At 38.4% G+C, this 11,834-nt stretch overlaps 1 protein-coding gene across 2 annotated transcripts in view; it reads right to left on the bottom strand.

Moving 5' to 3' along the window:
- Window positions 1-5,428: 5,428 nt before the first annotated feature.
- The window catches only part of mbtps1 (membrane-bound transcription factor peptidase, site 1), a 45,683-nt gene continuing 39,277 nt past the window's right edge, over window positions 5,429-11,834 (bottom strand). The window contains exons 17-23 of one of the 2 annotated variants that reach the window (XM_041997229.1): window positions 9,268-9,392; window positions 9,080-9,157; window positions 8,793-8,933; window positions 8,572-8,703; window positions 7,843-7,969; window positions 7,278-7,408; window positions 5,429-6,230 (exon numbers count right to left, since the gene is read on the bottom strand). In XM_041997229.1, the coding sequence (XP_041853163.1) occupies window positions 6,028-6,230; window positions 7,278-7,408; window positions 7,843-7,969; window positions 8,572-8,703; window positions 8,793-8,933; window positions 9,080-9,157; window positions 9,268-9,392 (937 nt within the window). In that variant the 3' untranslated portion in view covers window positions 5,429-6,027. The remainder of the gene's footprint in view (window positions 6,231-7,277; window positions 7,409-7,842; window positions 7,970-8,571; window positions 8,704-8,792; window positions 8,934-9,079; window positions 9,158-9,267; window positions 9,393-11,834) is intronic. The other variant, XM_041997230.1, reaches the window with a different exon arrangement.

Genomic DNA, 11,834 nt, shown 5'->3' with positions numbered 1-11,834 from the left:
TGTTTTGTGTTAAAAAGTCATTTAGCTGATGAAAAACGGCATTTTCTATGATCTTACTTTGAAACGGAAGATTTGAGATTCACCTGTAGTTGTTCATTTGTGTCTTGTCTAGACTGTCCTTTTTTTTAGCAGAGGCTTGATTACAGCTGTTTTAAAAAAGACAAGTTTACAGTCTGTACCAGATCTGGCTCCAGAGTCTTTGAGACCTTTTTGAAAAAACCTGTGGGCAGGATGTCCAAACAGCAAGAAAAAAAAGAACACTTGAGTTTATCATATCGTTACGGCAGCATCTTTTAAAGCATAACATCAAGCTATTACATTGATAGATATACAGTTGTGTATGGACATGAGCATCCATACATATATTCTATATTATATCTGTCTAAACAAGTGGACATATAGACTTTCAAAATAATGTATGTGTACATAGATATGTATGTATATGTAAGTGTTTATGGCATCATTATGCATCACAAAAAGTTAGTGATATTCAACTTTAGAGTAAAATTTACAGAAAATGAAAAAAAGTTCATGCTACACTGATATTATATCAAGAATGTAGAATAACTGTAATTTAATTAGAATAATAATGTTAATTCCTTCAAACAATTTATTGAATCAAAATGTAATAGTGGTGGGTACACCACAAGATAAAATGGCAATGTCTCAATAACTTGTCATCTGTTAGTCGTTGTCTTGATCTGATAATGTCAAAATGTGATATATATATGCACACCAATGTCACTTTATTTCTCTTGTGAAATGAATTTCTGACTTTTAATTTCATAGATGGAAATGAAAAAACCTACACCAATCAATTTTCTGTAGTTCAGTGACAGGGTAACAGATTGCAGCCTGCAGGTTAAAGGCAGCTCTCTGAGGGAAAAGAAAAGAGGACTGAAGCAAGACATAATTTGTTGATTTGCATGCATAACCCCAATTAAGGGGAGATGGAGGGAAAGAAAATTAATCTATCAAATTCTCTTTGAGTAGGCCACAATAATCTGGTTTACTGGGTGTCTTTTTTTCTTTTATGTCTCAGATTTCTACGTATATCTAATACAAAACTGACACAAATGCAATATCGTACAAACACAAAAACTGTGAATAATTGTATTTTGCCAGAAAGTTGTCTGCAGGGATGTTTCAAATCAAATTTTGACCAAAGATTTACTCTTTTTATTGAACCCTGAAGCTGTTTTATGTCTTCCTTTACTGCTCTTACAGAATCCCCGTTTTAACACAAGTCTTATATTTTGTCTTAGTTGAAAGTTACCCATAAGACATCTGTGTTTTAATCAAAATTTACCTATTATTATATAAAGATAAACAACACTTCTAGTTATAATGTTATAAAATCATGACAAAAAAAAACTTAAAAAAAAAATGTAAATAATATAAATAAAACTACATGTATAACATGATACATTATATTTCACTGGGTGATTACTTGACAAAAACTATCCCAAATCTATTAATTCAATTGTAGATCTGCTGCTGTGTTTGTGGTCATCCCCTGTTGCATGATTCAATTTCAGTAAAGCTTTAGCTGTTAGATGACTACAGACATCTTTGTATCCAGAATATTTCATGGTCCAGCTGATTGCAAGGTCTGATCTTTCTGGGACGTCCACTCCGGGGAAGATTGGCAGCTGTCTTTAAAATGTTTCCCATTTGTGATTAACTTTTCTCTCTGTGGTTTGATGGACCAAAATAGTTTGGAAATGTTGTCATAGCCCCTTCCAGATTAATGGGCAGTATAAACTGCTCCTTCACAGTCATTGCTGATGTCTTTTCTCCTTGTTAACAGAAACATGGTTGCTCCAAAGCACCAAACTGACAAAATCTCTGTTTTTATAGTTTTTGTTAAATAAAGGCATGATGTAACACGTTATGAGTTGTTCGTCCAAAGTTGTATTTACATCATCTACAGACCTTTAAGGACCAAATTCTTTTCTATCACACTTTGATACATACAACCTTATAACTGAAAGAGGTGGCACTTACTTTGTCACCTGACTGTAGGTCACACGACTCCCTTTCATAAAGTTTTCACACATTCAGTGCAGCTTTTCTAAACTTAAACTGACCAGCCACGCAGTCAGTCCCTGGCCCTACAGGTCAACAAGGAGACATGTGAACTGGAAGGGAAGCAGGAGTGCAGATGCAGGGCAGTTCAGGACAGCCTCATGGGACAAAGGCTGAGGGAGGACTTAGAAAAAGAAGAAAAAAAATTGCCGCCATGTTTCTTCCAGATGACCTGGTTGGGCAAACAGGAAGTCCTTCCATCTGGGAACCTGGGAGGGAAAGAGGGCATGTGACCTCCACTCACCACCAGCTTTCCCAAATCTTGTTAGCACAGCTAGCTGGCTCCAGGGTCATTTCCCAGTTTCCCAAGGTACCGAGAGAGATTAGCTCTTGAGTGGGGCCATCATCCAAGAGGACAGGTGACAGATTCACAGGCTGATCTGGCCAATTAGACTCAGATAAAGAGCCAAAGCTCAAACCCCCGAGCACACCGAGGCACTTCACCTCTGATGAAATCAACCTGCATCACTGAATTCAGCCTCCAACCGATACTAAACCCACGAGTGAGAAGGAATTAGTCCATCCAATCTGTAATCACTCGTTGGAGAGGAATGCAATTAATTTTTTCTCAACACTTTGCCAAGAAAACAGACAAAACACATTTCAGTAAGTTCTAATAAAAGGATGAATTACTTTGTGGCACAAGTCAGACCTCTTCTTATTCAACCTCACTCTGAAGGACTTGTGGGGCTGTAGACAAATATTCAGGAGGTTTTGGTGCTTTTTCATGATGCTAACATTGAAGCAATGAGCTTATGTGAGATCCAAGTAGGATGGCGACTGCTTAGCATTTTCCATTCATTCCCACTGGGATGTTATTTTCAGGGCATATGCTGATAAAATATGTTAAAGGTTTTCTGGCTTCAGCATAATTCAACTTTTTGTCTTTGTTTCATCTAGAAAACTCAGATAATTCAACATTTTCCACCAAAAGCATCTCATTTATCTTGCTACAAACAGACATGCTGGTTTTCAAGGTTTTAGTTTTAGGTGTTGATGGTCACCAACTTTAGTTTGACTCTCGCTTAGATTAACTTTATCAACAAGAAAAAAACAAGACAAGTCAGTTGCTGCTTGAAAGAAATTGACATAAGACATCTACAAACAGTATTATACATTGTACAGTATAAAACAGTGTTACTTAGACATTGAACCACCAATTATACTATAAATCTATGAAGTGTATGAATTTTATTTTCTAAAAAATAAATTAAGTAAGAAACAAAGGTAAAGATGCTGAAATCTCATGATCCATGTTACCAGCTATCTATCCCTAAAATAAAAAAAAAAGTGACTTGTTACGCTGTAGGGCAATAAACTCTCATGACTGGTCAATATCATCCCAAATAATAAAAACTCAGATATTCCCAGAGATAAAAGTAATTAAAACCAGTTGGCGTTTTGCTTTTGTGGATGTCCACCACAGTTGTTAACTCCAGTGTGTAAGAATTTCTGACATCTAGTGGTAAAGATGGGGATAGCAATGACTGCAAGTGCCAAGCACAGTTATGACTGGACGTTGGCTGTCAGTGGCCAGAAGTCTTGCAGACATAAACATGTTTTCATCTGTGAGGTGATCCAGTGGCCTTAGATAGTAATAGAAACACAGTTTTAATGGTATATAAAATGTTTCTGCCACTGACCTTTGATTTTGTTACACGCTGCACCTTTAAAAGTAGCACTACATAACTTTCTGATCTTAAAACTCTCTGCTTCTTACTCTTTTTGATGATACACTGACATTTATTTTGTATATTCCTCGAGTCATTGCTGTCCTGCAGGGTCCCAAAACTGAAAAACCACATTTAAGAGCTTTTTTCCCCCCCATCCTGAAGCCTCATATTACAGCCACATTTCACTTTATGGCGCTACGCCAAAATCCAGCAACTGGATATCAACACATTGGCCATTTCAGATCTGCACCACGGCTGACCCAGCAATGAAACCCAAGAGGACATTATTAAGAATTGATAAAAATTGAAGAGAGGGAAAGAAAGAGAAAAAGACAGCAAGAAATCAGATGTCAAATCTCAGACTGACTTTTACTGGCTGGACAGAGCTCAGAGAAGAGACAGGATAAAAACAGATGCTGAATTAGTCGTCATTAGGGGGTTTACACAGTGTGAAAATTTACCATAGTTCAGTGGTGGGGTTTTAAGATTTGGCTCTAGTTGAAACAATGACTTCTACTGAATTACATCTATTAGCACCGTAGCACATACTGCCACCTTCTAGTGACACCACACACCCAAAAGCAATCACTTGGGAGCAGAATACTGGGTCCGCTCCTTTTGAGTCAGCTGAGTGTTCACCTGGGGAGAAGTGATGACGGGCGGGGGAGGAGGAGTTTGCTGCTTAAATGGAGGGGGAAAGTGTTTGCCTGTGCAAAGAGGCTTTACCAAAACAAAGGAAGCATAAATCAAGCAAAGCTGATAACAGAAATAATAAAAAGTTAATAATAAAGTCATAATTTTGCACACATTTGTTTCAGGTTGTAGTCTGTACAGTGTAACACAATCCAGTTTACTGGGACATAGTTTTGCTTGGAACATTTTTCCAAGTTTTTCTGCAAATCCACTTTAATTTATCCTCCTCACATGGTTTTTTGCCAAACAACCCACTGGATCAGAGTAGGTCACCTTGCTGAATGGAGTGAAAACTCTGCCCACCCGGCTAGCCGCTTGGTTGCCCGGGCGGTAAATAGAGCAGACCCACTGAGTGGTTCAATCAGGTTCCATCAGGTTCAGCTACTTTGGAGTTTGATGGACAGATGCTCCACCCCTGTTAATTGTTTATTTAATTTAAATTCAGTTTATGTGTCATTTTATGTTGGTTGCCCATTTTTAAACACTACTACCACGCTGGAGTGGGCAGCGTCTACATGCTGTAAAGACGGCGAACCAGGCAACACATTCACAGGAACTTTGTTCATGTGGTTCGTGCAAACTCAACAACGTTGCTTTAAATTGATGACTACAGTCATGGAAGGCGCTATTATGCTGATTTCCTGTCTGTGCATTTACCACGTTTGTAAAAAATAAGTCACATGAAACATTTGTATCTTTAAAATTTTTGTCCAGCTGAATTTTCTAATCCAACTCTCGTCCCTTCTGGCTCTAATAAATAGACAGTGACAGCTGGATGCTGAACTTGGGTTTTAAAATTGTGAATATTCTGACACAGAGCAAAAATATTTGGATTATGAAATCAGTTTCTGCATCAACTTTGAAGATCTAGTCTCAAGCTAACCTTTGTGTGTCTGAGTAAATCCTGCAGTCCTGGAGCGACTTCAGAAACACAAAATAATGAAACATTTAACAAAAAGAACAACTAAAGTGTCTTTGATTATGCTTTTTTAATTGATGAGATATATCTGAACAAGTCTGCCAATGCTTCTTTGCTGACCATGAGAATTTTAACAGCAGGCCTGAAAAAAGTTCATTCATTATATAAAATATAAAAACAATGAAAAGACTGATTTTGACACATAAGGGTATGATTTAGAAAACCTCAGACTACATGCAGCAGATACCTGCATGATCATGTATGTTTCAGCCAACATTTTGATCCTGATTTCTCTCTCTGCGACGGCTTTCATGTATTTCTAGAGTCTTAGGGTACGAACAAATTCAATAATAAATATAAAAGTAAGACATTTCGTTCATAAAGAAATTGTTTGGTCAGAGAAAAGGAAGGGAAACGTCTGCATGGACTCCTACAGGCATTCTCCAGACCAGGTGTGTGTTTTATGTTATGGGTTTGTTTAATACTGTTTGTTGGTCCACAAACACACACAAACACTGACGGCAGCCTTGAACAGACACAAGAGGCACGAAAAATGTTTCCGGGAGATGCCCAGAGTCTGTGGACGTCCAGCAGGTTTAAAAGCAGTCCCATGTCTGCCTCGATGAAGCAGTGGTCCGGCAGCAGGTCAGACAGTCACACGGTGGGGTTTTTCCCAGTCGTTGTCTGCTGCTGCTGGAGGTAGGTGGGCCGTTTGATGCGGGGTTTTCTGCGTTTCGGTTTGCTCTTGGCCTTGGTGAGCTGAACCACGAAGAAAGACAGGACTACCATGGCTCCCAGGAAGGCGAAAACGGGGATGGTCTGACCCACTTCTTGGTTGTAGCGACCAGGCATTATCCCTGAGGAGGAGCAGGGCAGAGGTTATCCAAGTCAAGAAACTTTATTATCAAACATTGGGGCCCTTTATTTTATCCAAATAACTTATTAAATGCCGGTAGAGTACACACTGTCTAGTTAAAAAAAAATAAATCTGTGTTTTGTCATTAATAATACACTTTTTAAAAAACTTTTCCTAATATGTATTTCCTGCCAGCTAATGCTAATGCTAACACCAGAAAAGCTGAAACACTGGAGAGATGCTCAGTTTAAAAACTTTTCTGTCTGTTTAAGATTTTCCATGAACCTTATGTGTAACCATGGTAACTACACACAACAAAGTTAAATCTGTTTAAAAAAAAAACAAAAACAAAACAAAAAAAAAAACAAGAAAATATCTAATTCATAATTTAGATTATGTACAAAACTATATAAATATTTAAATATATATAATGTGAATTTCTTTAATATAAAAATATGTATATGATGTAACACACACACACACACACACACATATATATATATATACATACACGTATACATAATACAATATAAAGTCATATATCAAATAAAATCTAAAAAATATCTTACATTACTACAACATTACAATTTAATTTAACAAAGAACTAACTCTAAAAATATCTTCATATAATGCAAACAAATAATTTTTAAGCAACAAAATCAATGCCTGACTGAAATTTTAAAAGGAAAAAAAATAAATAATAAATAAAAAAATAAATAATAAATGGTTATACATTTACTTATGTAACTGACTGGTGAGAAATGTTAATATCAATTCTACAAAAAAAAACTTCAGGTTACTTCTATTTTATTCCTTTTCTACAGTTTTTTGCACAATGCTTTTATAACCCTTTTTCCCCTCTCTTTTTTTAAAATTATTTTGACTTTTTATGATTTATCTCTGTATTTTATCTCTGTGTGTACGGATATTTTTTCCCTTCTTTTGAGAATTGTCTCTGCTCTGTAAGACACTTCTGGTTGCAATTCTGTTTGAAAAGTGCCATATAAATAAAAACTAAATTAAGGAAAATGTTTTTGTCCTCCGTTACCTCCAGGGATGTCCCAGGCCCCGCTCTCCCCGGGGGACAGAGGTCTGACCTGGGGACGGTTCGACTTCATGTTAGGCAGAACCACTTTGTCCAGATCCACAGAAAGAAGCTTCTGGTGTTTCCACAGGCTACTGAGAAAAGGACAGGGAGGAGAAACATGAGCAGTCAGCAGTGTATGTGTAGAAACATGCATTTGTTGCAGGTTTAACCCATTTTTGAATCAGTCATCCTTTTGAAATGTTAAAGAATGCAACCAAATCCATGTGGTGAAAATCAGATGCTTTAAAGTCACTAAGATAAGTCACGCCTCCCACTGAGAGACACTTCTACTACATACGGAGCTCCGATGTGTGGATAAATGTTGATGAGCAGGTTACACAAAGAAGAAAACACACCGTGATCTTCTCTGAACCAGTTACAAAACATGACAGGTTGGAAGTGTGTGTGAATAAAGAACGCTACCATGAAAGAAACCAAGTAAGACATTTTTAGTCACACACACACAAAAAAAAGGCTTCCTACTATCTGAGCGACTTCTGGGAAAGGTCGTTCAAAATAAACTTACCTGGGGGCCGTCTCATTGAGCGGCTGTGGCTTTGCCCAAGACAGGTGGGGGCAGGCAGGTAGGGGGCGGGGCTTAGGGTCTCCCAGGTGAGTCTCCAAGACCTTAGAGTAGCGGTAGAGATGGTTGCCTGAAGGATGGAAGAAAAATATCTGGATGTTAACGGGAATCAGATGGAAGCAGACTGACGCCTGAGTCCAAAACTAATTTCTTTACTGGGACAGTCATGTTTACAACACCCATAAACTACAAACAAGATCAGTTTTTAATGAACTTTGAAGCCATGGTGGTTTCACATTGGTAATTTTTTTTTCCTGGAAAAGAGCTTTTTATCATTAAGATGAGATTAATATGAAGTCTTATAGTGGGAAAAATGGGAATGGGAAACTGATTTATCAGTTACACAAACGGAAGCCTTTCAGGACACAGAATTCCCCGTTTTTCTGACCTTAAAGGAGCTAACAGCTGCCTGGATGCAGTTTGTACAATCGAAGGTGTGTGTGGTGTTTATTTTCAACAGGAAGATTGTGTACTGAGATAAACATCCAGATGGGAAGTGACATTGATAGCCGATGGTCACGACTTATGTTTATGTGAGGGAGGATTTTAATAATATTCTCTAGAAAATAAAGAATTTACTTTTGTTTTGGAAATTCTTTCTAGTCTGCAGTTTTGATGTTTGGCCAAACTGAGGCTGAATCATCTGACTCGGGGAGTAAATTCCCTCCTCACCTTCCAGCCTCTGTGGCAGTGGGCGCTCTGCACCTGTGGGAGGTGCCACTCTGCTGTGGGAGTGGCTGAGGCTGGGAGGGGTCATACTGTAGGACGTATACTGCAGAAGAGCGTCCAGAAGCCAGAAACAGTCTGTAAATGAAAACAAAACAAATCGATATGTGAGGGAATACTTTGAGTTCTGGGTGAGATGTATGAAACCGAGCAAAAGGAGAGGATACCTTTCTGTCTGTGACTGTCATCTATACAGTTGGAATCTCCATACAGAGCGATCCGACCTCCCCCGTCTGATGGCGTTTGGTACAGACCGAGGATGGGAATCTCCTCCACCACAGCAGTCTCCTGTTTTAAGACCTCTAGACCTGTAAAAACACACATAAGAACATACACAACAGTGGTGTGTTTTACTCAACACACAGATTAAAAAGTTGCTTGTCAGCCTGGTGGCTGCTGGCCAACACTCTGCTACGTTAAGCTGGCTTTAATACTTTAACAGAGATGCTGGTACCTTGGTCCTTCAGGTTCTTTGCAATCACTATTCCATCCTCTGGGAAACGTGCGATACTGCAGCCTGAGGCGTAATACACTAAGAGACAAAACAACCATTAGATTCTGAAGTGTAAAAAAAAAAAAAAAAAGGGTTGTACTTAGTGGTATCAGAGGAATCAATAGAAATCAACGTCTTTTATGTCTTACTGTCATGATCAGCCAGGGTGAAGTCTCCCTCATACAACCCGTCACTGAAAGCCATCCCCCACACTGAGATCAGGTCGTTCAGAGCTGGGATGTTAGCGCCCCCTGTGTCCGGCATCCACCACTGCCTGCAGGTTGGTGCATGGAAATCATCACATATCATCCATTAAATGAACAGCATCTACTTAAAGAAATTTACTGCTGTTGTTAGAAGGTTATACAAAATTTAAGGAGTGATTTAGGAAAAAAAAAACTTTTTAGAGTAGTGAATCAAACTCCGACACAGTCTGCCTGGAAAAAATACTCACACTGTGTCAGTAACTTAAAAAACACAGCGATGCACTTCAAAAGATAAAAAAAAAATCTGCAAACTGACTTCCCTGTAGAGGATGTGGCAGATTTGTAAAAAAAAAAAAAAAGCAGCTTTGATTAAAAAGCTCTCAAATGAACCATCCCCAGTCAATTAAAACTCAATTACTTAGCATAACATTTTGAAGCCATTAAACTATTTTTAATTGTGTGAAATCTGTGGAGACTGGACGACAGCTTGGGCAGGATATGAATGGAGCACCAAGGCATGCTGAGTAATTGATATTGCTCTATGAGGAGCTCTGAATCGGGGAAGTCGTGATGTGAGACATCTATTACAAAGCGAGGACACATAAATAAAGCTGCAAAGAGGGAGTCAGAGAAATCTGTGATGCTGTGGGCTATGTAACACTTTATCTTGTCATCATTACAAAAAGATAAATGCACCTGGTGAAAGCATTTATGGGGTAATAGATGTTTAATCATTCAGGTGTTGCACAGTGGAACAGAACATACTGATTATTTTAAAGAAGTGGACAAATAAGAAAAACCAAAGCAAGAGAGGAACTAAGTGCACAACAACCTCTTTTAATCTAAAAACAGCTCATTCTTTAGAGAGACAATTAATCAAAACAGCTCTGCAGTTCCCGCTGCAGAGTTGTTTTGCAGGAATCTGCTCAATCTCCCTTTAGAAATCTACTTCCAATAACTCAGAACACTGAAACATTTTTAGCCCTTAACTTAGCACAACTTTAACCTCTTTTTGTTGAGGCCCTGTCCAAGATGACATACCCATGAGAGTATATCTTCACAACTACGCGGACTGTACGTATAAATTTGGTTTCTACAAAGAAAGCCAAAACAAATCACTTGAGAGATTACCACTTTAAACCACATAAAATTCAGTTAAACCAGGGGATAGCAGGCCATTTCACCTAGGAATTAGTAAAGTAATGTCTGATGAGGAACTGCGCAAAACTAGAAGCTAAAAAAAAAATAAAATAAAATGAACCTGAGTAGTTTTACAGATGTTTTAAGGTAGGTGCCACGCAAGTAAATATCTAGAATCCAGTGATAGCCCCCAAATTCACTTTAGAAAGACAATCAGGATCCAGGAAGAAGTGAAGCCCAAGATAGTCTATGATAGGAAGAGTGAATACTTCATCTCCATGGTAACTAGCTGGACCTTCATGATTCATTTCAAACAAAGGCAGAGTCAAAGGAGAACACATTAGCAGTTTTGACCACAAAACAGCAAAAATAAGACAAGATTTATGACAGTTATAGAATTATTTGGCTGAGTTACTCCCCGTCTCTACCCATTTCAAACAGGCACGGCGGCGGGTAGCCCCACCCCTACACTCCTCTCTCTGGAGGATCTATTGTTTACAGTGCTGCCAACTTAGCAACTTGTCGCTATGGGCATGTGCAAACATCATCACATTTCTTGAATTTAGCAACTTTTTCTGGTGTTACTGGAGACTTTGAGACTGACATGAAAACACTTATTGTTTGCTCTTCTGAATGAGTTGCGAGTGCTACCGGAGGCCCCTCCCCCATCTAGAAGCGCTCGCAAGAGTCTCGTCCTCGAGCTGCAGCAGCCCAGCTCCGAGCTGCAGGAAGAGCAGGAGATGAAGGAGGAAGAGGAGAAGACTTCTGCTCCATAATCAACCTGCAGATAAACTGCATGAAGCTGCTACTGGCCTGATCATGCTCTGGCTTACAGTCCGATATTATTACCTTTTAATGTAGACAAAAATATTTAAAAGCTAATCTGTAGTAGTATTTTTGCACCACAGTGAGCAAAAAGTCTGACTCTTGACTGTATGAAGACTCTCTGCACGAACTAATAGAGCTTTAAAATAATGCATTATTTTACATCGTTTGTCTTTTTCTTATACTTATTATTACTTTTTGTTGTTTTGTTTAGATTGTGTTATTTTTTTGGTGTTTTGACGTTGATAAAAAAAACAAAAAAACTATCGGAAACAGTATTGAGTATCGAGCACCATCATTAGTATCGGTATCGGGTTTGAAATTTAGTGTCGTGACAACCCTAGTTTATTACGTTTTTGATTTAATCAGAATAGCCTTTCACCTCGAGTGATGGAAATCTAGACAAACTTTTTGCTCCTTTCATAGGTGTAAAGACAGCTAGATGACCTCTCAGTTAAGAAACTCAAATTCTTAGATGCATCTAAAGTAAACAGGCAGTTGCTATGGGATACCAAAACTACATGTGATGGATGATGTGTCAGAGG

The sequence above is a fragment of the Melanotaenia boesemani genome, chromosome 10 (genome assembly GCF_017639745.1).
Source record: "Melanotaenia boesemani isolate fMelBoe1 chromosome 10, fMelBoe1.pri, whole genome shotgun sequence".
In the NCBI taxonomy this organism is placed as follows: Eukaryota; Metazoa; Chordata; class Actinopteri; order Atheriniformes; family Melanotaeniidae; genus Melanotaenia; species Melanotaenia boesemani.
Note: the sequence above shows the minus strand (reverse complement) of the source record. Positions and strands in the feature narration are given on the sequence as shown.